The sequence below is a fragment of the Vicia villosa genome, linkage group LG6, assembly GCF_029867415.1.
Source record: "Vicia villosa cultivar HV-30 ecotype Madison, WI linkage group LG6, Vvil1.0, whole genome shotgun sequence".
Taxonomy (NCBI): Eukaryota; Viridiplantae; Streptophyta; class Magnoliopsida; order Fabales; family Fabaceae; genus Vicia; species Vicia villosa.
This window is the reverse complement of record NC_081185.1, coordinates 144,340,716-144,368,455: the sequence shown is the minus strand read 5'-3', so window position 1 is coordinate 144,368,455 and position 27,740 is coordinate 144,340,716. Positions and strand designations below refer to the sequence as shown.

Below are 27,740 nucleotides of genomic sequence, written 5' to 3'. Positions count from 1 at the left end.
TAAGTAAAATAATTGTTCCCAAATCAGTTTCAAAATTTCATTTCGCGTTCTTCATTCTCACCCTTCGTTCCCAAATGAATTTCAGAATTTCATTCTCACCATTTGTTCTTAATCTCTCTCTATCGTGTGCGTTCATAATCTCTTTCCATTGATACGTGAAGGATTTACATATTTGAAGCTTGGTCCGAATCTACCATTGGATTGACGTGAAGAAATCCACCATTGGTCCAAAGATGAATAACCCTCCTCAGCTATGGAAAAACAAAGAAGTGAAATTTTGTTTGAGGTATGTGAAATTTTGTTTGTTTGGGTTTAGGGTTTATGCTAATTTCTGAACTGAACATGTATTGTAATTTGTTTTTCAGACCATCTCAGACTCAAACCATTAGATTAAGAATTCATCATAGGGGACAATTAGTTGACAAACCTGCTAAATGGTACGTTAATGGACAAGTCTCTGAAATGAATTGGGAGTGGGATGTGGATTATATTTCATATATGCAGTTGGAAGGTTTGATAAGAAATGAGGGGTATATGAATATCAAGTGTATGTGGTACTAGAACCTTAAGTTTAGCTTTTCTCGTGGCCTTAGACCGCTTAATTGTGACGCTGATGTGGTAAAATTTGTTGCGGATGTCTCTGGATATGAATTGGTTGATGTGTATGTAGAGCATTCCATTGGTATTCCTGATGTGATTGATGAGGAAGTAGAAGTTGAAATTAATGATGATTGTGCTCCAAACTCAGATGATGAGGAAGTGGAAGTTAATGATGATTGTGCTCCCATCACGGATGATGATGTTCAAGTTGAAAATGAAAATGTCGAGGATGAAGTACCAGTAGGGAGTGAAGACGTAAATGATGATGATGCTGACTATGTCGGAAGTGAAGGTGACTTGGACAGTTTTAAGTGGTGAACCGGGTACTTTTAACTCAGTAAAGTGATGGCAGCCACCCCACCCTATGCACATCATAATATACAACCAAAAGCCAATCATAATAGTTGACACAAATTTGGAACAACATTTTTTCATTCACAATCCTTGTTTTACAGTAGGGTTATTTCAAAAACCTAAGCAACTAAACAACAACACCACAACAAAGTTGTTTCAAAATCCTATTAAACTAAACAACAACACCATAACAACACAATGCAATAATCCCATTAACACCATAACACCATTACACTTTCAGCTTCATTCCTACTTCATTACACTTGTTGCAACTAGTCCCATTAACAACACAATGCTCATCCCAATTGTAAACTTCAGCTGCATTTTCACAAACTTCATCTTCATTGTCAATTGTTCCTCTTTCAACTTGCATTCATTAACTTTATTCTTCTCTATAATTAAGCTTTCATTCAGTGAAGAAATCAACTCTTTTGCTCTTGGAGTCAACTCTTCATCGTACCAAACAAAATGATTGCACATTTTGTGTCCCTGGATCTACAAAAAATGCAGAAAAAATATAACTTTTCAATCAAACGGAAATAAATTCGAATGAGATGAATTACAAGGCTTACAAAGCTTACAAAGCTTTGATACCTTGTACATTCCACACCCATAGAAACGGCGTCCTGGATTAGCATCGGTCCATGCCGTCATCAGTGGTGCATCCAACCCACATCTACATTCGTCACGGATGAACGACGATTTGCTGCGATTGCTTCCTTGAGAAAACTGGGACATGATTGTTTGAGAAAAATGGTTGGATTTCAAACGCTAATGGTGGAATTTAAGAACGGCGAAATTTTGAAGGTGAAGAGCGTAGCTGAAGAACACGGAACAATTAGGGATATGCTCTTCTGAGAAATTAGGGGAAATGGTTTTGTTTTTTGAATTTTCATATAAATTTTAATCCATATTACTATTTAAGTTATTAAATAAATTATTTTAGAATTAATATAAGTGTTTTTTTAAGTTTTTAATTTCAAACAAATGACGTGGCAGCAATTATTTTCCGCCAGATCAGCTTTCTCAATTGCCACATACTCAAAAATGAGGAGGGACAAAAAAAAACCCGGTCAAAGTTTAATAAGGGACTAAAAAGCTGAGATTTTAAATAGGGAGACCAAAAGTAGAAAAACTAAAATAGGGGGACTTAAAGTGCATTTAAGCCTTTTACATATATTATTTCATTTACATTTTATTCTAGAAAAGCATATCATCACATGTTTATTAGGACCATCAAAAATCTAGTGTAAGCAGTTGGAATTGAATTCCTAATTTCCATACTTAAACACCATGATATTTGACAGCTAGGAGACACTATGTTGGTTAAGCCTAACTTGTTAGTTGAAACTTGAAATTATATATAGAGAAAAGTGAGTATGGTAAATAAAACTTAAAAAAAAATGGAAACCAAATCTATAACCGAATATCCTTCATTGTAAGCAAAGAGAACCCCCAAATGGACGGTTAGTGCCAATCTTTTTTCCCTTAAAATAACGACTTTTGTTTATAAAAAATAACAATAATAAGTAAAATAAACCTCGTGCTCGTCGCTTTCTTTCCATATATATATTATTTTATTTTATTTATTATTCAATTTATTTGAGCATCTTTATCTTTTTGTTGGCGGTTTTCATTTTCATCTTCGTCATAATTCATTCATACCTTTGTCTCTGCAACTCTCTGAAATTGCAAATCTCAAAAGCCTAAAAAGTTAGAGAGAGAGGAAAAAACATCAATTATTCACTTTCTTCTTCTCTCTCTTTATTGCCAGCTCTTCAACTTGTCCTCCCATAACCTCTTTCTTCTTTTTTCTTTCTTTCTCTCTCTCACACACACACCATCATCATCATCACACCCTGAGATCTCAGGTATCTCCTCCATCTCTCTCTCTGATCATTCTATCCTTTTCTCTTCTCGTACTTGTAATCTGTGATCTCGAACTCTCGTTTTTCTGATTCGGTATTGTGATTGTTGATCTGAGTTGGCTTTGATTGTGGTAACTTTTAGGGGTTTTTCTGTTCAATTTCTGATTACTGTGATGCTTGTTGATCTATTTTATCTGATTGTTATTTTGTGATTTCATTACTTTATGCATTTGTTTTGATTTGCAATTGATTTTGATTAACCAAGCTTTGATCATTTGTCATTATTGTAATTTGAGAGAGCAATGGCTTAAAGATCAAGAGCAGGTAGATCGTAGTATCCAACTATGAAGCAACAAATCAAGTCGATTAGTTGATCGCTTGTGTTGTTTGAAATTCTTCACCGTTTTCTTCTATGTCAGTTCTTAGTATTTGATTGGTAGCTCAGATCAAGGGAACTAGTTCTTATCAAGCATTACATTACCATCATAATCGTAGATATTTGTTTTTTTAACTCTTGGATAGCTTTTTATATAAGGTAACTAGAATTTTATTAAGTTGAATCCATTAGGATTAGATTTAGGATATTTTATTATATGGTGGAGCTAGTAGTGGATGTGCAACTATATGATGAACTATTTGCAGCAATTTTTATGCAGAAACTTGGTTATGCTTTTCCCGATTAGCGATCTCCGTGTAATCAGAGAACTAGGGAATTTGAAATTTGATATGGATGATGGATGGTTGTAAAGACATGTGTACATTTTAGTTCTAAACAGGGAAAAAGAGATGTAGTTCACTTAAGACCAAGAGTTGCTTGTCCATGTTAGAAATTACAATATAAGTTTGAGAAACCAGATGCTGTGCGCATATGAAGAGAATTAGTATCACCTCCAAAGAATTACTATCAGTATGTAAACTAAAAATCATGAAGCTGTGGAAGATTCTCTTGCATATTTAGTGAATGTAGCAGAAAGAAAAAGAAAATATTATAAAAAACACGAAATCCTCCTTCTAGTATTTGAGACCAGGTATACTTAGTCATGATATCGCTTTTGACTGCGGATTGAATTTGTGTGTAACTGCTACTGAAGATTACTTAAAAGGATTTGTTTGTTTCAAACACAGGGCTTCTGCCTGAGCTTTTAGGAATGTTGGTTCTTGACTGAGATTATGATACCCAGAAGAATGTAGAATAAAGCCTGATTCAACAGTAATCCTGTAGTTATCGTGCAACATTTCTAAACCCACTAGCCATATTAAAAACAGAAAGTATAGGAGTGTCATATTCATTTGATAGGGCTAAAATAATGTTTTCACCAATATTCCTACGAATAAGTAAATGTTTGCACTGAAGAGATGATTATTATGGTCGGAGCTATAATAAATGTTTCCACTTTTTGTGATTGTCTACTCCTAAAAAACAAAAATATTATTCTTTATCTTGATGATGATTGTTCATGTTTTTGCATACGGTGTTTGTTGCTGCTGTACTGTTCTCCAAGCTTGACACATCATATGGTGGAATAAGAGAATATGCAACTATTTTCATCTACAAAGTGATGCATGATTTTCTCTTGCTAAGACATTCCTAACTATGTTTCATCTCATGCAGTGGATTATTTTCGAACTTCTCGACGATTTTTGCTGAAAAAACAGTACTTTAGAAGGAAGTTTCAGCTATGTCTAGCGCTACTAAAGGGTTGGAACCAGCATTCCAAGGAGTAGGCCAAAAAGTGTATCCTTAATACAAGGGCGATTTATAAAATAACCTGTGAATATTTTAAATTTATTTATTAAATTTTTTCCTTAGAGATCTAGTAAAAATGGTACAGATGATATTCAGCTATAAGCATTATTATTTCTAGTTATATTATTGTATGTTTGATATGCTATTGACTTGAAGGGTTTTAGACTTAACTTCTTTTTAGAGGGACTGAAATATGGAGGATTGAGAATTTTCAGCCAGTTCCATTGCCAAAATCTGATTATGGGAAATTCTACATGGGAGATTCTTACATTATCTTGCAGGTGCGCACTGTATCCAATATTACACAGCATTTGTTTAAATATTACAAAGTTTGTTACTATTTGAAGACACCTAGAGGCTAGACGTTTATGGAACCAGTTAATCTTTGTTCTGTTTAGGCTATAGACCAAAGCAAATAACCAGCATAAATTATAATAGACTAAGCAGCTTCAAATTTATGATGAAAAAGTCTTAATTAATTTCATGTGCAGACAACACAAGGCAAAGGAGGCAATTATTTGTTTGATATTCACTTCTGGATCGGAAAGGATACAAGTCAGGTTAGTTTGGACTTCAACCTTCCCTATCTCAACTTGACTCTTGTTTTATTCATCTTTTGCCCCCTCAAATTGAGGAATTGACTAAAATGTTGAACCTTTTAAAAATGATCCTTATTGATGGCGGGTGTGATTTTTCTTGTAGGATGAAGCTGGAACTGCAGCCATTAAAACTGTTGAATTGGATGCATCCCTTGGAGGACGTGCAGTGCAGCACAGGGAAATCCAAGGGCATGAGTCTGACAAGTTTTTGTCATACTTTAAGCCATGTATTATACCATTAGAAGGAGGTGTTGCATCTGGCTTCAAAACACCAGAAGAAGAGGAGTTTGAAACGCGTTTGTATGTATGCAAAGGAAAAAGAGTTGTCAGAATAAAACAGGCACGGTGTTCTCTATTTTCATGAACTTCAATAGTTCAGTGCACACTCATTGACTATAAATGTGACTTTACATATTCCTTGTGCAGATCCCTTTTGCACGGTCTTCGCTGAATCATGATGATGTATTCATCTTAGACACTAAGGAAAAGATTTATCAATTCAATGGTGCAAATTCCAATATTCAAGAAAGAGCAAAGGCTTTGGAAGTTATTCAGTTGTTGAAGGAAAAGTATCATGAAGGGACATGCAATGTTGCAATTGTCGGTAAGGACACGAGACTCGTGTTTTCTTATCAGTCACTGAAAAGCCTATTATACAATTTTGTGTGACTGTTCTTCAAATATGTATTTTGATTTCTTTGTAATGATAAAATGTATTCCACGTTGCAGATGATGGAAAGTTGGATACCGAGTCAGACTCTGGTGAATTTTGGGTCCTCTTTGGTGGTTTTGCTCCCATTGGGAAGAAGGTCATCAGCGAAGATGATATTGTTCCAGAGACCATTCCTGCTCAACTTTACAGGTATATTGATTTCATCCTGGCCACTCCCTTCCCCGTGCACTTTTCTTCCGGATCACTTGTTTTGAAAAGATAATCTAACAGTAAGATAAATCAATAGAAGAGAAATTTTTCAGCTATTAATAATTTATTGGGTCAATACCGACCATATGAATGTATTTCTCTACTATGTGAATTTTTTGCATATCCTCCCTTTTCTCCTTTTTCTTATATTACTTCAAATTTAATATATCTTTGCCCTTAGAATGTGAATGTTTGCTTGAGATATGTACATTATATTCGGATCAGTCGTTGACTTGATCAAGACATAGAATCGTTGAGTTAATGGCTGAACTAGTGGGGGCACTAGTTGAACCATGGCTTGGTGTCCATTAAAAAATACACAACATATCAATTTCGTTGTGGCGAAGTCGGAAGCTGCGGCTGTAAAGTTGCAGCTTGACCGAAGGTGGCTGTAGCAAAGATGAGAGGATTCCCAGGGTGGCTGTGGTGATTGTTGGGAAGGGGTCTCACTGGAAAATGTGTGATTGGTTGAATGACAGCTAGAGGCGGAGAAAAACGTGCCAAAGTGAAGGAGAAGCAAGATGAATGCACACAACAGACAAAAATGTAGACCAATTCAGAACAGTTAATATGAGGTCATAATAACCAAGATGGTGTTGAGCTAGTTGGCAACCTGTTACCTGACTCTCCCCTGATAAAAAAACTCTAGTTTTGGAGTCGCCCATTTGGGAGGTAGATTAACTCTGGTAAAAAAACCATATTTTCTTCTGCCAACTAGAAGATTAGTCCAATAGCTGACCCAAAGAGCTAAGCCGTGTGATACCTTGGGGAACCTACTAGGAGCCAAAGATCTTAATTACGGTGGATTGAAAAAAAGAGAGTGAAAGAGTCATAATATAACCAAATGAGAACAGATCCTCGTAGAAGAGAGAGAGATGTGCAGGATTACTCAATTCCTCTTCTTCCTCTTTTATTTGTTTGGTTTTACATTAAATTTATGCTTTATAGATTATTAATATAAATAGTCTAAAAAATAATCAAATATTAGTTATCCCGCTATCTGCTATCCCATTTTTGGGGTCGGCCGCTCCGCTCCGCTATCTGGGATTAATAACTCATAAGTTATTAGTAATTAATGTCTAGTGATAACAAATCTGAAACAATAAAATTTTTAATAGAAACATTCCAATATTATCTGAAATTGGCTGGGAAATCCTATTTGCAAGGCCACTGCACAATCATTTCAACTACTGATTAGTTAAGAATGACGGCAACTCCTCCAAAATTTAATTAGAAGGGTTACCGAGTGTTTCTAAATTAATAGGGTCATAATCTTGATACCTCAAGTGATTCCTAAGTTTATTAATTTGCTCATATCAGTATGAGAAAGTTTAAGCATATGAAGAATAAACATAATACCTTTGCTTCAACCTCAAGTTACAATAACCAAAAACAAAATCAACAAGCCTTTGATGGTCCACCCTATTTCTTCTATTTGAATGAAGGTGCTCAAGAAGACTCCAATTTCTTAAATAATCTGCTAGCTGGCCTGGGTTTCACCGGTTCAATGATTCCTCGTCGGGAAAGTAGTTCATACCAACGGACTAAATATCGAGTTTCCAGTTTGACCATTCTGGGCAGGAGGTCTGAGCATTTGGCTAGATTTTCTGTTTCCTGTTCAACTGGTCCCGTCCTGAGTTTATTACAATGCATTTTGTGTTACTTGTGAATCATTTTTCCGTGTACACTGATGAACACCGGTAATTGTTCTGAAAAAATAGAAGTTATTTAATGTAATCACATGCGTCGATCGTGTGTCGATTAACCACATGTGTCGATGTTGTGTCGGTATTTGAGTTCAACATGTGCGGACATTGGACACACCTTTCGGTGCTCTACACAAATTATACATAAGTAGATTTTGATTAGTCATGACTTAGGGTTTTTGAATTCTTCTCATTCCGTTGAAGGTGAAGATGTTTTTCTTTTTTGACTTTCATTTTCTCCTGATTAATACTTTGAGAGGTATAATAAACTCTTTTGAAGTGTAGATTTTAAATTTTATTGTGTCTTATGATGTGTGCAGTATGCATTTATGTTTCTTGTTCATGAGAATATGAATCATGATTATGAGAATGTGTTTACAGTATTGCTGATGGTGAGGCCAAGTCTGTGGAAGGTGAACTCTCTAAGTCACTATTGGAGAACAACAAATGCTATTTACTGGACTGTGGTGCTGAGGTGTTTGTCTGGGTTGGCCGAGTAACACAAGTTGATGAAAGAAAAGCTGCTTGTCAAGCTGCTGAGGTAATTCCATTGCAGAATCCATATTTTTCTTATTATAAATGATTAAAGGTGTGGACATTAATTTTTTTACTTTTTCAGGACTTTGTTACAAGTCAAAAAAGACCAAAAGCTACAAGGATAACAAGGGTTATTCAAGGTTATGAGACACATTCATTTAAATCCAACTTTGATTCTTGGCCATCAGGATCTGCTTCCACTGCTGGCGCCGAGGAAGGAAGAGGAAAAGTTGCAGGTGGACACCGTTTCTCCTGACTTATAATGGTTTTTGATTGCGGTCTTAGTTACTGTCATGCTCTTGCAGAAAATCACGTCAATGCGGCTACTATTGCCTCAATTGCGGCCACAAAGACATCAAAAACTTTGATGTCGCAGCCGTATACCTTTTTTAAAAAAAGTCCAGTGTAATATGGCTAGGCTTTTTGTCAATTAAGTTTTCTGACAAAGTATAGTATTTTTCTTTCTGTATTGCCAGCTTTGCTGAAGCAACAAGGTATGGGTGTCAAGGGAGCTGCGAAAAGTACTCCAGTTAATGAGGAAATTCCACCTTTGCTTGAAGCTGGTGGAAAATTGGAGGTGATTTTATTAAAAAATTAAATAAATAATTAGTTTCTTTTCTCAAATGAATGAATACCAGTCAATGTTTAATATTTTAAATGTTTTCAGGTATGGATAATCAATGGAAGTGCTAAGACTCCATTACCTAAGGAAGATAATGGTAAATTTTATAGTGGAGATTGTTACATAGTGCTTTACACTTACCACTCTGGTGAGAGGAAGGAAGACTACTTCTTGTGCTGTTGGTTTGGAAAACACAGCATTGAGGTAATGCATCATAAAAATAAAAATACATTAAAATTTTGTAACTTCTGTTGCTTGGAATTTTTATGTATTTATGACTATTATATACAAGTTAACTTGGTTATGATTCATTTTTTTTCAGGAGGATCAAAAGATGGCTACTCGGTTGGCTACTACAATGTCCAACTCCCTAAAGGGTAGACCTGTTCAGGTATTTGTAATCTGAATTTCAAATTGGTGATGCAACTTTGAAACTGGGTATAATTATTGTATTTTCTTTCAGGGTCGCTTATTTGATGGTAAAGAATCACCACAGTTTGTTGCTCTTTTCCAACCTATGGTTGTCCTCAAGGTATCATTTACAAAATTCAATGCAGTGTTGTCACATAGTGGCTTTAGCAGCACTATAGCATAGCATAATTTGAACAAATTGCTATTATTTTGCAATATCCTATTTAGTAGTATTGTCAAACAGTCGGTGTTAAGAGTCCCCCATCGGACAATATATGGCCTGAACATATGTTTATAAGTGGGGACAATTCCCACCTTACAAGCCAGTTTTATAAGGTTTATTAGGCCCAAGTTGAAGATCCATTGGGCTACCTAGAGGCAATGATTTTTTTCTGCGATCTTTTAATCGACAACACTGATCCAATGTTATTTTGACAAACATGTAAAGATTGCGTGAAGTTCACTAATTTAACTGATATTTTTTTTTCAGGGAGGATTGAGCTCCGGTTACAAAAAATTAGTTGCTGAGAAAGGTTTGCCAGATGAGACTTACTCAGCAGAGAGTATTGCTCTTATTCGGATTTCTGGAACATCCACTCATAATAATAAAACAGTGCAAGTTGATGCAGTAAGTATCCTTTAAATTACTTTTTTTTTGTCCATCTTGGTTATACAGCTAGGTCTTCTTTCTCTACTAGTTGACCAAAGTTATGCTTTTGTTATTCAGGTGGCAACATCATTGAATTCTACCGAGTGTTTTCTTCTGCAATCTGGCTCAACAGTTTTTACTTGGCATGGCAACCAATCTTCTATTGAACAGCAGCAGCTTGCAGCAAAAGTTGCTGAGTTTTTAAGGGTAGCTTGCATGTTATTATAAAACATAAAAATAACAATGTTATTACATCATATATTATTTGTTAACATGTTACACATCCACATGCAGCCAGGAGTTGCTTTAAAGCATGCTAAAGAAGGAACAGAAACCTCAGCTTTCTGGTCTGCTGTTGGAGGAAAACAAAGTGTCACTAGCAAAAAAGTCACTAATGATATTGTTAGAGACCCACATTTGTTTACTTTGTCATTTAATAAAGGTTACATTTCTTGTAATTTTATTTCCCTGTATCAAATATTATTCTAAATTAGTATTTTTATTTACTGATATTTGAGTGTTCTCCGACCATTATTAACGTTGTGTATTTCTATGCAATATGGATGTTCCAGGAAAATTACAGGTGAGTTTGTGACTGCAACTTCATTCTGTGAGATTTCGCACAATTGTTAGGAAACTTGTCAGCAGTGACTCAATAACTTTGGACTTCTTTATGTCTTTTAAAGCTAGTTTTACAATTTTACTCTTCAGGTAGAAGAGCTTTACAATTTTTGCCAGGATGATCTGTTAACAGAAGATATCCTCGTACTTGACACACATGCAGAAGTGTTTGTTTGGATTGGTCAGTGTGTGGATACAAAAGAAAAGCAAAATTCTTTTGAAATTGCCCAGGTAAGAATGCTCAACAGATTGGAGCTTTTTCTTTTTATATTTCATTTTGCTAGATTTCAGGTTGTGTTCTATGTAACTATTTGTAATTCTGTTTTCTAATGTTTAGTAATCTTTATGCTAAATATTGGCTCATCATTAGAGTTTATTAGCTAATAAAAAAAAACTTAATGTATATTGGAAAAATTTCCCGCAGAAATACATAGAAAAGGCTGCATCTCTGGACGGACTATCTCCTCAAGTACCACTATATAAAGTTACCGAAGGGAATGAACCTTGCTTTTTCACAACATATTTTTCTTGGGATCATGCAAAATCTACGGTATATGCTAAACCATTAAGGAGCTCCAATTTCTGTTTTTCTTTTTTCTTATGTTACAATTTTCCATTTGTCCGTTCGGTTGAAAACTGTATAACTCTTTGTTAACCGATTTGCTTAGCAAAAAATAATTTTTATCAAATATAGAGATGACCACAGTTTTGAGTTTTATAACATGGTTTCCATCTTTAAAAACAATTATTGGAGCTTGGGTTATAAATACAAAACAATTACTCCCATGTATTAAGTAGTGCTAATGAATGCTATTAGTATTATTTACATATACGGAGTGTATTAGATGTAAAAAGACTAAGGGTGTGTTTGTATTGGCGCTAGACAGAATTGAGTTTGGTAGAATTGATTTTATTAGAATTGAGTTTAGCAGAATTGATTTATGTTTGAATACATTTATGTAAAAGTGAGTTGAACAATAAATCATAGTGTAAAAATCATCCAGAATCAATTCTGGAGATAAAAGCTACAAATTCTAGCTTCAAGTAGAATCAATTCTGGAGACGGAATCAATTCTACTTTTGCCTAACCAAACATCTTAAAATCATCCAGAATTAATTCTACTCCTCTAGAATTGCTTTTGGCCTTTTCAAAAGCCAAACCAAACATGCACTAAATTGTTTTCTCCATTTCTTGTTCAAATATTTGATGATAAGAAACAAAGTGAAAACAAGACGACATTTTTGTTGTTATTCGTGAATTGAAAATATGGAAACAATATATTTCTTTAAACCAAAAAGGCTACTAATATGTTGCATTCTTAATACTTGTTCATTTTCTGGGATAAAATGCAGGTCCAAGGAAACTCATTCCAGAAAAAGTTGGCATTGTTATTTGGGATTGGTCATTCTGTTGAGGTATAAGAAACCTGGCTTAATTACATGTAATTTTGATGAATTTTTTTTAACTGTTGAACCATGCAAAATCTTACAGTTTTGTTTGTTTATGTTTCAGCAGTAAAAAATGAACTTGTATCATGATTCATATCATGCTTCTCTTGCTCCTTTTATCTTTCTTACAATAATGTTGTACAATTAAGTACATTTCATAATAATATAACATATGGGACCCTAAATGTGTTACGGTTTTAGAAATAATCAAAACTTTACATATGGGACTCCTTGTTTTCCTTTATTTGATGTAATTTAAGAGCCACTATTTACCTTTGTATCCGTTCTTTATATGATGCTCATTTCTTATTTAAGTTGTTTTTGTTTGTAGCTCTATATGCTTAACCAGGCTTTGCTGAATCTATTAACAGGAAAAATCTAATGGGTCAAGTCAAGGGGGACCACGACAAAGAGCAGAAGCTTTGGCTGCCTTAAATAATGCATTCAATTCATCTCCCGAGACAGCACCCAGTACGGTATGTATCCTTTGATTATGGATGATTATCCTTTTCTTTAGAGTCGGTGAACATCAAACCTACAACAGATTCGCCTGATAAGAGGGCACATGTGTTAATGCACTGCGTTCAACCAAATACATATTATACTTCAATAGTGCACACCTTTCTATTTTTAAATGAACACTAACTACCCTTATTCTTTGGAGAAATTGCACTAACTGTCTCCTTAGTTATGTTTAAATGACACACACGTACCTTCTATTTCTACAATAAAAATTTGTTGGGTTGATATTGAACTTGTTTTGGAACACGCTCTAAGGTTAACCAAACTTACTCTTGAATGTATGAAAAACTTGTGTAAATGTTTAGACTTTAGGTGAGATATTTTCAAACACCTACACACCCAACTACCCGAGTTAAAGCCTAGAAGGCTACAGAAGCACGGATTTTAAAAACTATGATATTTAGTTGGACCATAAGTGATAGTAAAAATTAAAAACAGAAAAAAGAAGAAAAGAAATTGGTGCTTCCTTCTAATATTTTTTACTCTTACTGATACAGGATAGATTGAATAGCTTAAATCAAGGAGGACCAAGGCAAAGAGCAGAAGCTTTAGCTGCCTTAAACTCTGCATTCAGTTCATCATCGGGAACTAAAGTTGTTACACCTAGGAAATCTCCTAGAGGTCAAGGATCACAAAGGGCAGCTGCAGTAGCTGCTCTTTCTAATGTTCTCACTGCTGAAAAGAAGAAACAATCACCTGACGGTTCTCCTGTGGCAAGCAGTAGTCCTGTTGTTGAAAGTAACACTCCCGGTGAGATATATTGCTCTTGTTTTCTTTTATAAGAATCAAACGTGTAACGTCTGATGATTTGACAAGTTTGAGTTCTCTCTGCAGATGCTAAAAGTGAAACTGCCCCTTCTGAATCGGAAGGTCCTGAAGAAGTTACAGAAACCAAGGAGGCAGAGGAACTTGCTCCTGAAACTGGTAGCAATGGAAATTCAGAAACAAAACAAGAAGACGTGGAGGATGGAAATGATAACCAAAATAGTCAAAGTGTCTTCACTTATGAGCAATTAAAGGCTAAATCTGGGAGTCATCTGTCTGGAGTTGATCTTAAACGCAGGGAGGTTAGTCTATGTTTTTCATGTAACTGAGTTATTTAATATGTTAACGGAAGTGTGAAATTACCTTATACTATTGATTATATCTGATAAATTGAGTATTTGTAATATGTGAAAATGTCAAGAGAGATACATGTCACTTGATTTTACTATTGATTCAATGCTATGTAGCTATGTTAACGTGTTTTTCTCTTTTCTTCTCTACTTGATGTTGCTTAGGCTTATCTGTCAGAAGAAGAGTTTCAAACCGTGTTTGCGATATCAAAAGAAGCATTCTCTAAGTTACCAAGATGGAAGCAAGACATGCTGAAAAGAAAAGTTGATTTGTTCTAGACATCCAGTTATTACAATGTGCTGCTTATGCGCATCCAAATATACCTTTCTTGAGTTGTCTTGAAATGCAGTTATCTGTTGAATGGTGTGGTTTTTTTTTGGTATATACCATACTTGGATTCCTATGCATATCACTTTGGTTTTGGCCTATAATGGACGTAGCTATGGTTAGTGTGGAGATTGATTTATAGTTTCTCTGTTTAAGTTGATGATGTCTCATCCTCTTGTAATGTTCACATATTGTTGTAGCAACAAAGACAGTGAACGCTGGACAGGTTTTATTCTTACATTTGGTCAAGTTTGTATTGTTAAGGTGTGGTTTTGATTTTCTTTTGTTGCTATTGGTTAGGTGGCGGGTGTATATGTATTGCATGTTATACTGTGAATCTCAATATAAAAGAATGAAAATTTGTTGGTTTGTTATGTATGGCTGTGAATTATATAAATGTGGTGCTTTTGGTTCTGGTTTTCTTATTATGTGCTAGTGGAGAATGAAATTTATAAAGTGTGAAATATTAACTAGATGATATATTTATAGATAATGAATGTATTTTGATATTTTCATTGTTTTTAAAAAATTCACATAACTATTGACTTCAAGATGCTATGATTTATATGTTAGAAAGTAAAATTAATAGAAATTTTAGAAAATAAAAATTTATAGTCTTTTCACAAAATAAATGAAGCTTACAATTTAATGTATAATAAAATGTATCCAATAATATTATCCTAGTGCAACCACAATGGAGTTAATTTATGGTAAATGCTCTTTCCATCTTTAGTGGTGTTTTTCACACCTTGAAAATTCGAAAATATATGCATTCTGAGATGTAGGGATGCATCCAAAATCTCACAAATCTTTTTTGAGTTTCACCACAGTTTGAAAAAATATGGTCTGGAGATGCATATATGTATACTGATTGTTCTATTTGAAGATGCATCTCTGAAGTATATCATGTTCATTTTTAGAGTTTTATTATTCACGCAACTGATTTAATTAATAAGTTAGTGATATTTTTGGAGATGCATTTTAGAAAATGCTCAGCGGAAAATTTGATAAAACACCACCTTGCATGATCTTCTTCACTAAAAATATACTCCATTCCAAAACTCTTAAAAAAAATTCTCATTCTCAATCAACTTTTCAACACCAAAATATCATTCTTGTATTTCATCACTTCAAAGGGAGCAAAACAAGTTGAAATTACCGGTAAAGTTAATCCATTTCGTTCTCCATTCCTTGTATTAATTTTGTCTGAGCTGAAAAATGAACGTTATATTCAGATATGCATCTTAGGACGATGTTTGATGTGGTCCGGATGTGCATATCCAGATTGTCCTGATAGTTTGAGTTTCATATTGTTATTATGTTGTTGCTGATATTAGATATCGTGCAGTCCCAATATGTTTCCAAAAGCTATTGTGAGCGTGAATGTTAAATCGGCCGAAGTGAAGCATAATATTAAATAGGATGAATGAAGCGATGTTAAACCGGGTGCTCAACGGGTTGTTGTCAAGGTAGATGTTCGTGCACAATTTACAAATAAAGAAGTGCTTATTGTTCGTGAACATATGTACAATGAATTCGTAGGGAGGCCAAAAATTTGGGGTTTGGCGTTGTAATCTGAAGGTCCGATAATGATTAGGATAAAAGATAAGCATTTGTAACAATGATATGTGAAAGAAGTGACACGTACCAACCAAGGATCGGTAAGTTGAAACGAGATGACACAAGATCAAGGAATGTGAGTGTATGTTTAAATTGTATGGATATCGTATGGAGGATGAGACATGAAAATTTAATGTGATTTCCTGTATACATAAGCATGCTTTGACTGACAAGCTAGATGGTCATCCCATTGTATGTCTCCTTGTTTTGGAGGAGAGAGAATTTGTTTCGGATTTGACATTAAACATGGTGGTGCCGAGAAACATACTCGCATCCTTGAAACGGAAAAGACCTCTAAATATTTCAAATATCAAACAAATATACAACGTGCGTTCTCGAGACAACAAGGTGGTAAGAGGACCAAGATCTGAGATGCAACAACTGATAAATCTTTTTGGAAGATGACATTGTTTCCTACATCGTTTGCATTACCTTGTAAGTATCACATAACCAAAAATGTGAGAAGTTGAGTAAAACCCGCGGTTGGAACGAAACAAGTCAAAGGTGAAGATGGAAAAATAGTCAAATATGGTGTGGTGGTGGAAAATATAATGGATGCATGGAAGTCTATCCTAAATTCTTCCACAGAAGCATTATATGTCATACTTGTTCTACATTTCAGAAGTGTGTGTGCGATATATTCATAATTGCTGAAATATGTTTAGGGCACAATTTTGGATAAGGTTAAAGAGAAGATAATTTGTGCATGGACCGGTCATGTTCGATACTTTGGAAATAAAACACCTAACATAATTGAATCTACACATGCTAGACAGAAGAGTTGGTTTGGGAACAATAAATGTGATTTTTGTCGAGATCGAGATGTCGTTAAACAAATGCTATGAAACCAACATAATGAAATACATGCATCTTTTGGTTGGAACATTATTGTGTTAGAACGCCGATTCAAAAACAACATATCAAGGGAGACATTAAATTATATTTTTCACGAAGCCAAGCGAGCAGATAAGATAGGTTCAAATAACTTAAAGTGTGGATGTACACTGATGAAGGCTTACGGTCTTCCATGTGCTTGTCTAATTTCAAAGAAGATGAAACTTGAAAACCAATGTATGGATGAAGTTTGAACTCATTGAAAAAGGATCCGTTTTGACGATGAAGGATGATAAATTAAATTTATCTATCATGATTGAGTGGGAAGTCATCCAAGAGGGATTCTTGAAAGCTGATGAAATAATGAAATTGCACATCAAAGAGTAACTGAGGAAGATTGATTATCCAGAAATAACAAATTTTAAACCACCTTGGAAACAAGTTAAAGCAAAGGGCGTCCCTAAAAAGGTCAAACTGACACACAGTGACAATCTACGAGACAGTCTCCTTCATATTTTAAACATGTTGACTCACACTTTCCAGTTTCTCCGACTCCAAAATCCTAAAAGAGTGTTTTCAAGGGTGCTCGCATTAGCAAACCATTTACCTTACCACCATTACCAAAAATCATCCACATTGAAGTGCCACTCTTTAAGCACATATGTGGTTATCGAGTTGTTTCAACTTTGTGCAAAAATACATTGAGCGGATTATAAATGTCGGAGGTGACGACAAATGTGATTTTTTTGAGTTGTTTCAGGTTTACTCAATAAGAGAGAGGACGACTACCAATTTTTCCATCGTTATCTTATACAAGAGATGGAGACGCATAGGAAATCATACACAAAGCTATACGGGAACAAAACAAATTACGATGCAATTCTCAATGCTCTAGTTCCTTGTCTTAATGGTCTGACTCTGTTTGACAAATGGGCGCTTCCCAGAAATAGGAAACCTTATAGAAAGTGCCTATGATAGGGTGTGGACTGTATTAACACAATATGGTTTCTCAGAAACATTCTTTCCACTAAGGAGGAAGCCACCTCAAAATCCATCCGAACGTAACATGTGTATTGGTTGACTATAAAATAACAACATTTTGTTCAGGTTTAATTGAAATTGGGATGTCCTATACCACATACCTCACTGGAGTGGACGAAACATTTTCACACAATATGGTGAAACTTGCCTGAATCACTTTCTAGAAAGGATGGAAGTGTTCACCAGTTGAGCGACATTGAAAGAGAAGCAAATAAGGAAAGATCGAAGAATGAACCACCAATAGATTTAGGCAGTGACATATGTTTTGATGCATTTTAATTGTAATCTAACAATGTAATACATTTTTTGATGTAACACATTACATAATGTTATAAAATTGAGTGGTATTTTTTGGACAATTTTTGTGTTTTGTAATTTTGCTCTACATAATATCATGGTTTTGTTCTACATAATTTTTGGGTGGCCACGGAGAAGCATTTTCGGGCACACCTGCTAATAATTTTAAAAAATAACATAGGGGATTATTCAAAGATACATCTTCGGATAGACCTTTATTTTATTTTATTTTTTGAAAAAAATGGCGGATCCAGAGATGCATCTCCGAATTTTGTCATGATTATATGATAGGATTTGTAACGTCCTTACTGTTCTAAAATTTCTATGCACAGGGTCTCTCTTACATTTTCTTCACAAAAACCATAATGAATTCTTATCCCCATCTTGCATTTGTGTATTTCAATGGAGAAAATCCCCCACTTCCGTTTAGGGTCTTCGAGGACATACTTCTCGTTGATCTGAAATCTAAACTGAATACTTTCCTGCGATATCCAAAAAATCAGAGAGTTGTCAAGCTAGAGTATCGTTCATCCTTGATTGAAAATAAAGGGAAGATACAATTTACCATGCCTGACCTGGAGACGGATGATGATTTGAAGGTTATGTGGAGTACCTAGTGTTACTTAACAAAGGGTTCGATTGAAGTGGATGCGACGATTCAAAGATCAGCCGAAAATATTATAAGGATGTTGCAACGTCCTGAACCACCCGTTTATAATGACATGTTATGTTAAATTTATGTAATATTTATCAATGTAATGTTTATTTTGATGTTAATTTATGCTGGTTTTCCACTCTGCCATTGTTTTCACCTGTTGCTGTTTGGAATTAACATAACATATTCCAAAGATGCATCTCTGAAAAACTCATAGACTAATGAATTAAGGGGGGTTTACAAAGATGCATCTCTGTAATAATAATAATAATAATAATAATAATAATAATAATAATAATAACAATAATAATAATAGGTTCGGAAACCCTTTTTCTCGCGTTAATATATTCCTTGATTATACAAAAATAAAGAACTAAATAATAATAATATAATAATAGGACCCAAAACCATTAGTCAAGCTTGGAGATTTTGCTCTTGGATCATTGCCACCATATATAAGGTTTGTTTGATTTGACGATAGATATGGAACTATATATTGGCTAAGTGGTGCCCAAACTAAGAAAAAGTTGCCCTTACCAAACTATGAAAATGAAAGATTTGATTTGTTTTTTAGAAGTTGGCAGACAAACAATCATTTTATATAAAGCAATAATTTATTGCAGTAGCTTTTAATATATTAAATACAAATATATTTAACAAAACATTCCTTTTTTAAACTTTTAACCAGTGCCCCTGGAGCACTCGTTAGCATTTCCCTTTATATATATATATATATATATATATATATATATATATATATATATATATATATATATATATATATATATATATATATATATATATATATATATATATATATATATATATATATATATGAGGAGGGATCAAATTACACCCGAAGAGTTACACCACGAGTTACACTCGTTCAATAACTACATCTCGAATTAATATTTTTTAAATTTAACCGTTGGATTGAAACATAATATCATATAGATCATACCTATAAAGTTTGAGCTTAATCTATAATGATTTACTATGTCATTGAATTACATCAAAATTAACGTTATATGAAAGTTCATTTTGACGTTAATCTTTGGATATATTGATGATATAGTAAATCATTATAGATTAAGCTCAAACTTTATAGGTATGATCTATATGATATTATGTTTCAATCGAACGGTTGAATTTAAAAAATATTAATTCGAGATGGGGTTATTGAACGAGTGTAACTCGTGGTGTAACTCTTCGGGTGTAATTTGATCCCTCCTCTATATATATATATATATATATATATATATATATATATATATATATATATATATATAAAATAAATTTTTAATTTTTTTTATAAAAGTTTGTTTTTATTAATAATATAAAATAGATTAGTTAAAAATAAATATTTTTTTTTTTAAAACTACAATAAAAAATGATATTTATTAATACAAATTATAATTTAATATATATTTTTTGGCAGTATATCATAAAAAAAATTAAATATGTTTTTAGTCCAATTAGATCATAGTTCAATTTGTCCTATAAAAATTCTCTTCGATTAATGGTCTTCTAAATGTTTTTGGTCCATAAATAAAAGTCCAAAACCTTGATTGAGAAGGAGAGTAAGAGAGAAATAAAAATTTGAGTGAAGATTCATTTTGATCCCTCACAAAAATTATAAACCTGTTATGAATATTTATATTAGTGGATGTCCATCCATCTCCTAGTTCTTCATCTTCATATTCCATACTTAATATGTGTTTAATATGTATGATTTTCTATCTCCATTGAGTCCTATAAATAGATACTCATATTACAATGTAAAGCACACTTGGAATAAGATAAGATAATATTGCTCTCTTTCTTCTCTACCTCTCTTTGATCTCTATGTAGTTTTAGTTAGTTTTACAACACGTTATCAGCACGAAACTCTACCGTGTGAGAGATTTTATGATCAATTTGCATAATCATGTTTCTTCTCTTTCGAGTAAGTTTTTAAGATTTTTCTTCTTCTTATAGATAAATTTTAGCATGCTATTCTATTATTTTTTTTGTATAAGATTTCATTGGAAATTTTGTTTAATTAACACAATTATATATTTTAAAGTTGTTTATCATCGATAAGTTCTTGAAGCATCACTGAAGGATTGCTTTAAGAATGATTGTTCAATTTTTATGAAAACAACAATTGTAATTTTCATGCATTCCTGAAGAATTGCATGAATAACGTGCATCCCAGAAGGATTATAAATATTATTATTTTTATTAGTAAACGATTTGTGATTGAGTTCCTGAAGAACTACAAAATGTGATTGAGTTTCTGAAGAACTATAAAAAAATTGTGATTGTGATTGAGTTCCTGAAAAACTACACAAAAAAAACCTCTCTTAAACTAATGTTAAGATATCTCAAGAGAATTAATTAAAGAATTATTTTTCTTAATCGATATGAATGTATTTGATTAAAGTGTTTAATAATGAAATACTATTATATTGGTTTTGACTTATATTGGAGGTATCGAATATCTTTGTATTACACAACACAATTTGGACAGAAAATGGATAATAGAAAAGCTACCGTCTTTTTCCCCAGGCTTGAACTACACTTATATTAGTACAATTGAAGCACATGTCATTGTAAACCTATAGTTTACAAATTACACTTAAATGTATCGTTGGTAAAATCGATTGGGTCATCTCGGATATAATATGATGCGAATAATTTGTATTGAAGAACCAGAAGTTTCTTCAATCCAGTCAATATTTGTGTGTTTCTAAAGGAAAATAAAAATTTTAGAAATTGCGTTTTTATGACATTAACTGTTGCATCGACTAAAATATCATGCATATGTCTCTACTCACAACCAGAAGTTTGTGAAATTATTTTCTCAACTAATTAGACTAAGATCTTGTTTTCTGGATTTTTTAGAAATTCCCGTATAAGTATCACATATATTATTAAAATTGATATTGAATATCATGTAATATATGTTCATAAAAAGAAAATGGACCCGAAGATCCATTCTTTAGACGTCTAAAGTTAATTATATGGTTGATACTTATGAGATCATCAATTCTAAATTATATATTTGAAACACCCAAAGTATGATATTAAGATATTTATTCGCATTAAGCCAACAAGATACTGTATCTTAGTCCTCCCTAATTTATTCTAATACTTCTCATCTAAATGAACATTTGGATGTGTTGTGTATATTCCAATTGCTCCAATATAATACATTAAGACGAGTCATGATAGAATATTGGAAAAATATAATTAATATGACTCTCAATTTTGAGGATATAATTTGAGAAAATAATCAAATACTTGATTGCAGCCCAATAGGCTGATTATCACTTGATAAATTAATTTTCCCAATATTAGGGGGAGGGAAATGAACAGCTGAAATCATGAACAAGAAGTTCAAATGAACAATTTAAAATAAATTGTTGTCTTGATCCTCGTACAAATCAATATGAACCAAATGTTCAAAATATTATTCATTTGCAAAGTTTATGAAATAAATTATCAGCTGATAATACTCCACTCAAAGTGGATTCTCTTATTGGATAATATAATAATGCAAATGAGTTGTTGTTGCGCCTGAAGCGTGGTATGAAAGTTGGTTCCAATGTTAAAAATCCTCTACTAAGAAAAGAAACTAAAGATGACCCAAGTGAGGATATGAAAATGCTTAGAGCACTTTGACATAATTTAATTTTCAGTTCCAGAAGAACAAATCAAGTACTTGAAATATGAAATAAAGAGATCTCGATAAATTATGTCATGGATGAAATGGAATGGAAACCGAAATTGAGATAACCAAATAAAGTCAATATTGACAATGTCTTTGTATACAATATAGCGGTAAAAGTGATCAATGGTAACGAGGATCATGAGTCAAATCTATTAAAGATTGTAGACTAAGTGAGAATTGGCCAAAATAAATATATTTAATTGAAGAAGAACTAAACTCACTTTACAAGTAACTCACTTTTGGACCTGTAGTCCGAACACCTCAAGATGTGAAACTAATGTGATATAAATGAGTTTTTGTGAAAAAGAAAAATAAGAATGATATAAAGTTTGATTTATTGCTCAATGATTTTCACAAAGACCTAAGATTGATTTTGATATATTCACCTGTAGTGGATTCAATCGATTTTTGATTATTAATTAGCCTTGTAACACATGAAGGGCATAATTTGAACATGATGGGTGTAATGACATCTTATTTATATGGTTCACTTAATAGTGACATTTACCTGAAACTCCCTGAAGGGTTCAATATATCAGAGGCACGTAATTATGGATCTCGAGAAAATTACTACATCAAATTGAACAAGTCTCTATATGAGCTGAAAGAATCTGGATGCATGTGGTATAATCGCCTCAGTGAATATTTACTAAATGATGAATATACAAATAATTCAATTTGTACTTGTATTTTCATAAAATGATGTGGAAAAGTATTTGCAATAATAGTTGTCTATGTGGATGACATAAGTATTATTGGAACTCCTGAAGAGCTTCCAAAAGCTATAAATTGCTTAAATAAAAAGTTTGAGATGAAGGACCTAGAAAAGACAAAATATGTCTAGGTTTGCAAATTGAGCATGTGGACAAAAGAGTATTTGTACATCAAGAAGGCTATATAGAAAAGTGTTGAAATGATTCTATATGAACAAATGTCACATGTTGCCTACTCCAATATGATTGTTAGATCATTAGATGTGGAGAAAGATCTTTTTAGGCCTCGAGAAAAGGATAAAAATTGTTTGGTCCTAAAGTACCATATCTTAGTGCAATTGGAGTACTAATGTACCTTGCTAAATATACACATCATGATATATCATTTGCGGTCAATCTATAAGTAAGATAGAATTATTCATCTACACGAAGAAATTGGAAAGCGGTCAACCATATACTTCGTTATCTTAGAGATGCAGGTTACTTGTCAGATTCTCACAATGGCATATCAAAAAGAGGTTATTTATTTACATGTGATTGTACAACCATTTCATGGAGATCTATGAAACAAATCATGGCAACAACTTCATAAAATCCGGCATAATTATTACCACTACATGAAGTCACTTCGAAGAAGACATTTTAAGCAACGACTACAAAAAATATCGTCTCACATATAAATGTCTGCATCAGGGGGAGAAATACATATGTTTTGCACTCTTTTTTCCTTCACCGTGGTTTTGTCCCATTGGGTTTTCCTGGTAAGGTTTTTAACGAGGCAATTCACATTCAAAGGATATTGTACTCTTTTTCCTTCACTAGAATTTTTCCCACTGGGTTTTATCTAGTAAGGTTTTAACGAGGCATATCCTCAATGGACATCCAAGGGGGAGTGTTATGAATATTTATATTAGTGGATGTCCATCCATCTCCTAGTTCTTCATCTTCATATTCCATACTTAATATGTGTTTAATATGTATGATTTTCTATCTCCATTGAGTCCTATAAATAGATACTCATATTACAATGTAAAGCACACTTGGAATAAGATAAGATAATATTGCTCTCTTTCTTCTCTACCTCTCTTTGATCTCTATGTAGTTTTAGTTAGTTTTACAACAAAACCTCAAATTAATTCTCCACAATAAATGACAAACTCAAGCGCTTACCACTGTGCTAAAAGCAATTGCTGTTAGTGAGGTTGCAACTTTATTTCCTTATAGTATGAGCCCTCAGGGGCTGCACCTAAAGCGAGGTTTGTAAGCTCTCTCTAGGCGCCAGGGATGTTAAGCCCATTCGAATCCGTAAGGGTAACGCTGGATTTATTTATCCAACAATCTCTCTCCAGTGTCAACCGGGGGGATTCGAACCCATGACCATGCTCTGATACCACTTGTAGGATCAAGCGCTTACCACTGCGCTAAAAACAATTGCTGTTAGTGAGGGCGCAACTTTATTTCCTTATAGTATGAGCCCTCAGGGGCTGCACCTAAAGCGAAGTTTGTAAGCTCTCTCTAGGCGCCATGGATTGGAATGTTAAGCCCATTCGAATCCCTAAGGGTGACGCTGGATTTATTTATCCAACATAATGTACATTAGTGATATATAAATCTTATGATTTATAATAATATTAAACTCAGAATCTTTTAACTTATAATTTTATTTACAAAGTTCAGTAATAAATTTATATTAAATGATTTTTTTTATATTTAATAAGTAACTTAACATCATTAGTTTTAACAAAATTGTTAAAAATTAAAATAAATAGACCAAAACTAAGTTCAACTGTAAGTGATCTATTATTAAATATATTACTCAAATTCTGTTTTAGTTACTAAGTATAAGTGATCATTGTATTCAAGTGAAGGTGATATGTTTTTTTTGTGTGTGTTGTAAAATTAAAAGGTGGTGTGTCTTTGTGATTGTGTTAGATAGTTAAGAGAGTCAAGTGGATCGATTGTAACATATCTGACATAGTAAAATCTCTCACCGGGTGTGAGTGGACTGGAGTACCCTTGTTTTGGAAAGGAGAACCAGGATATGTCTTGGTGTTCTTTATTTTTCTACATTTATTTTCAGCACTTTAACATTCATAACAATTTCGAAAAAATAAGAACAACATTGTTAACATTCATAATCATTTTATTTCTAATACCGGTTAATCTAATTCATTCACCTCTCTTAGATTTTTTTTCTAATACCCTTGTTTTGAAGGGACTTGGGTTTATGACCCCATAGATACAAATTTTATATTTTTTGTTAAAAATTCAGAATTGTTTAATATTACTATAAATCATAAGAATTATTTGTCATCAATATACATTGACCTAGTGGTAAGGGTATAAAATGTGGATCAAAGGTTCTGGGTTCAATTCTTTTAAAAACCAATTTTGTCTTTTTTTTTAGTATTTAAAGTCATGGTTTAACAGTATGGAAAAAAAACCGATTTGAAAAAATACTAACGGAGGGACTAATATGATCCGGTTAAATTTCGTAAGAGATTAAATCAGATCCCTTTTTTGTTGAGGAATAATTTCAGTTCTTTTGAGGAATGATTTGTTGGATAGTATACCTCAAAGAAGTTTGAGGCTATCTACATTAGTGAATGCATAATACATGAAGTTATCTCAACCTATACTCTTCAACATAATGGTCTTGAAGAAATAAGAAACATGACCAAACTATACATGGCTAAAATACAAGAACATGCCTCAGATGTTTTGGGGAGAAACAATCAACACAATTACCTATATACTAAACAAATTCTCTATCAAGAAGATAAAGATGAAAGTGTGTTAAGAAGTTTGGAGTAGAAGAAAGCCAAATGTGAAGCATCTCAAAGTGTTTGGATCAATAGATTGCAAGCACATACCTGGTCACAGAAGAAGTTAGCTTAATGAAAAAGTGAAATTATGGTGTTCATGGGATATCATTCCACATGTGCCTATAAGCACAATCCTATGGGTAAGAGGTTGCACATCAACACAGGTGCGATTTTCAATTAATTTGAGGCATGAAAGTGGCAAGACATACCCAATAAAGGAAGTGATATTAATCTTTTTTTATAGCACCTGTTCAAAGTGAAGGTTTGGATGATAAAGATGATGTCGAAGACACCAACATTGAATTGGAAGGTGTAGTTGATGTTCAAGTGAGTGAATTAATTAAGAAAAGAAAAATTCACGTAAAAAACAATTAAATTAGTCATAATATCGACATGGAGGTGTGTGCAGTTAAAGATAGTCAAAACAATTTAGAGAAGGTATCAATTAAGACGATTTTTTATTCTGTTTTAGAAAATAATTTGGCCAAGGTTAAGGCGAGTGAATGCATTGAAGGAAATGTGATTCCTGATGATTCTTGTGAATATTAGAGGTCTATTGAGACATTGGAACCTCAAGTGTTTTTCTAAAGAAATTTTTTAGCATAATTAATCAAGTCGGGGACTTTTGATGAACACATTGTGAAGAGAAAATAGAAGCAACCTTATACAAGCAGATTGGGGGATCATTGAAGTACTTATGCAATAATAGATCTGAAGGGAACCATGAGACTTGACATAAATGTCAGATTTATACGCTATTCAGATTTTGATTGATGTGGTGACATAATTGATAGAAAGAAGTATCTCATGCTATGTTTTCATGTACAATGAGATTGTCATTTTCGAGTGTAAAAAAAAACAAATATTGATGATAATCATGCTATGTTTTCATGTACAATGAGATTTATACACTTGTTTTATATTAATATGTATATATAAGAAAACATTTATGATTGATGTATGTTTAATCTTATGAAGGAATGTTTTTTGATAACTCATAAATATAGCATTTCTATTTATACTATACGTTTGTGCACATATATAGTTCAGCGAAGTATATATACTATATACATGTGCGAGTATATAGTTGGGCAAAGTAGTTATATTATATACATGGGCGAGTAGTTAGTTTCTCATATGTATTATACAGTCGTGCATGTATACTTTGGTTAGTTAGTTTGTAAGTAAATTTTTTAACAACTTAAACTAACTAATTAACATGTATTTAGCTAACCAACAAAATAGATAAATGTTGTGACTTATATTTTGAAAAGAATGTAAATATACTAGCATTGATTATGATATTAATAAGTTACTATTGAAGAGTAATTCAATATTCAGAAGTTGTTGTTAATCACAAGAAGATGCTTCTGATGTTCTGGTGTTGCTCAGAAGCAGTAGGGCTTCTGAGGTTGTTAATCAGAAGCAGATGCTTCTGATGTTCTGACGTGGGCTGATCTTCTGATGGTTACTCAGAAGATAGTGTTGACCAGAATATGTTACCTTCTGGGTCCCATTAGCTTAGCTGTTTAGTAATAAGGGTACTTTAGTATTTTGTAGTACTGTACTGTTTGTACCTTAGACTTGTTCACTACGTTTACTGTTTTAGGGCTTATGTGGCAAGATTTTCTTTTTCTATAAATAGTCTTGTAATAGCTATCATTAATAGAAGAACAACAACTTTATTCTCTCTCATTAATCTTTGCACTGTTATTCTCTTTGTCACCATCTTTATTCATTGTGCACCAACAATTGGTATCTAGAGCTCCGGTTCCAAACACAGGGAAACACGAGTGAACGTGAGTTTGTGTGACTGTGTGATTGATTTTGTTTCTGGGAAACAAAGTTGTGTTGAATCACTTTTTTCTTGGTTGTTTGTGGGGTTGGGAAACACTGTGTGAGGTTGAGTGAAATCTGATTTTTTGTCTGCACAAGTTTAAAGATGAGTGGAAGTAATCTGAATACCAAACTTCCAGTTCTTGATGGTAAA

At 33.2% G+C, this 27,740-nt stretch overlaps 2 protein-coding genes across 2 annotated transcripts; one reads left to right on the top strand and one right to left on the bottom strand.

Moving 5' to 3' along the window:
• Positions 1-1,203: 1,203 nt before the first annotated feature.
• On the bottom strand, positions 1,204-1,692 carry LOC131614898 (uncharacterized). The gene is made up of 2 exons (XM_058886434.1): positions 1,549-1,692; positions 1,204-1,449 (listed from the first exon to the last, which is right to left on the bottom strand). The coding sequence occupies exons 1-2, from the start codon at positions 1,690-1,692 to the stop codon at positions 1,204-1,206; spliced, it is 390 nt and encodes a 129-aa protein (XP_058742417.1).
• An 890-nt stretch (positions 1,693-2,582) lies between these two features.
• Positions 2,583-14,424, top strand: LOC131610334 (villin-3). The gene is made up of 24 exons (XM_058882250.1): positions 2,583-2,825; positions 4,435-4,557; positions 4,751-4,850; positions 5,061-5,129; positions 5,272-5,508; positions 5,595-5,772; positions 5,898-6,030; positions 8,178-8,337; positions 8,416-8,569; positions 8,810-8,910; positions 9,001-9,159; positions 9,278-9,346; positions 9,419-9,487; positions 9,857-9,994; positions 10,094-10,222; positions 10,310-10,457; positions 10,588-10,598; positions 10,727-10,867; positions 11,061-11,186; positions 11,990-12,052; positions 12,457-12,561; positions 13,105-13,357; positions 13,442-13,674; positions 13,888-14,424. Exons 2-24 carry the CDS (start codon positions 4,502-4,504, stop codon positions 13,999-14,001), a joined length of 2,946 nt encoding a protein of 981 aa, XP_058738233.1. The 5' UTR covers positions 2,583-2,825; positions 4,435-4,501; the 3' UTR covers positions 14,002-14,424.
• The last annotated feature ends 13,316 nt before the right edge of the window (positions 14,425-27,740 follow it).

Bases quoted from the DNA above. Each gene is read 5' to 3' on its own strand.
- LOC131610334 (XM_058882250.1), top strand. From the start codon at position 4,502: ATGTCTAGCGCTACTAAAGGGTTGGAACCAGCATTCCAAGGAGTAGGC. The intron at 4,558-4,750 runs GTATCCTTAATA...ACTTCTTTTTAG, and splicing joins CAAGGAGTAGGCCAAAAAGT to AGGGACTGAAATATGGAGGA. The intron at 13,358-13,441 runs GTGAGATATATT...TTCTCTCTGCAG, and splicing joins TGTTGAAAGTAACACTCCCG to ATGCTAAAAGTGAAACTGCC.
- LOC131614898 (XM_058886434.1), bottom strand. From the start codon at position 1,692: ATGTCCCAGTTTTCTCAAGGAAGCAATCGCAGCAAATCGTCGTTCATC. The intron at 1,450-1,548 runs GTATCAAAGCTT...CATTTTTTGTAG, and splicing joins ATGGGTGTGGAATGTACAAG to ATCCAGGGACACAAAATGTG.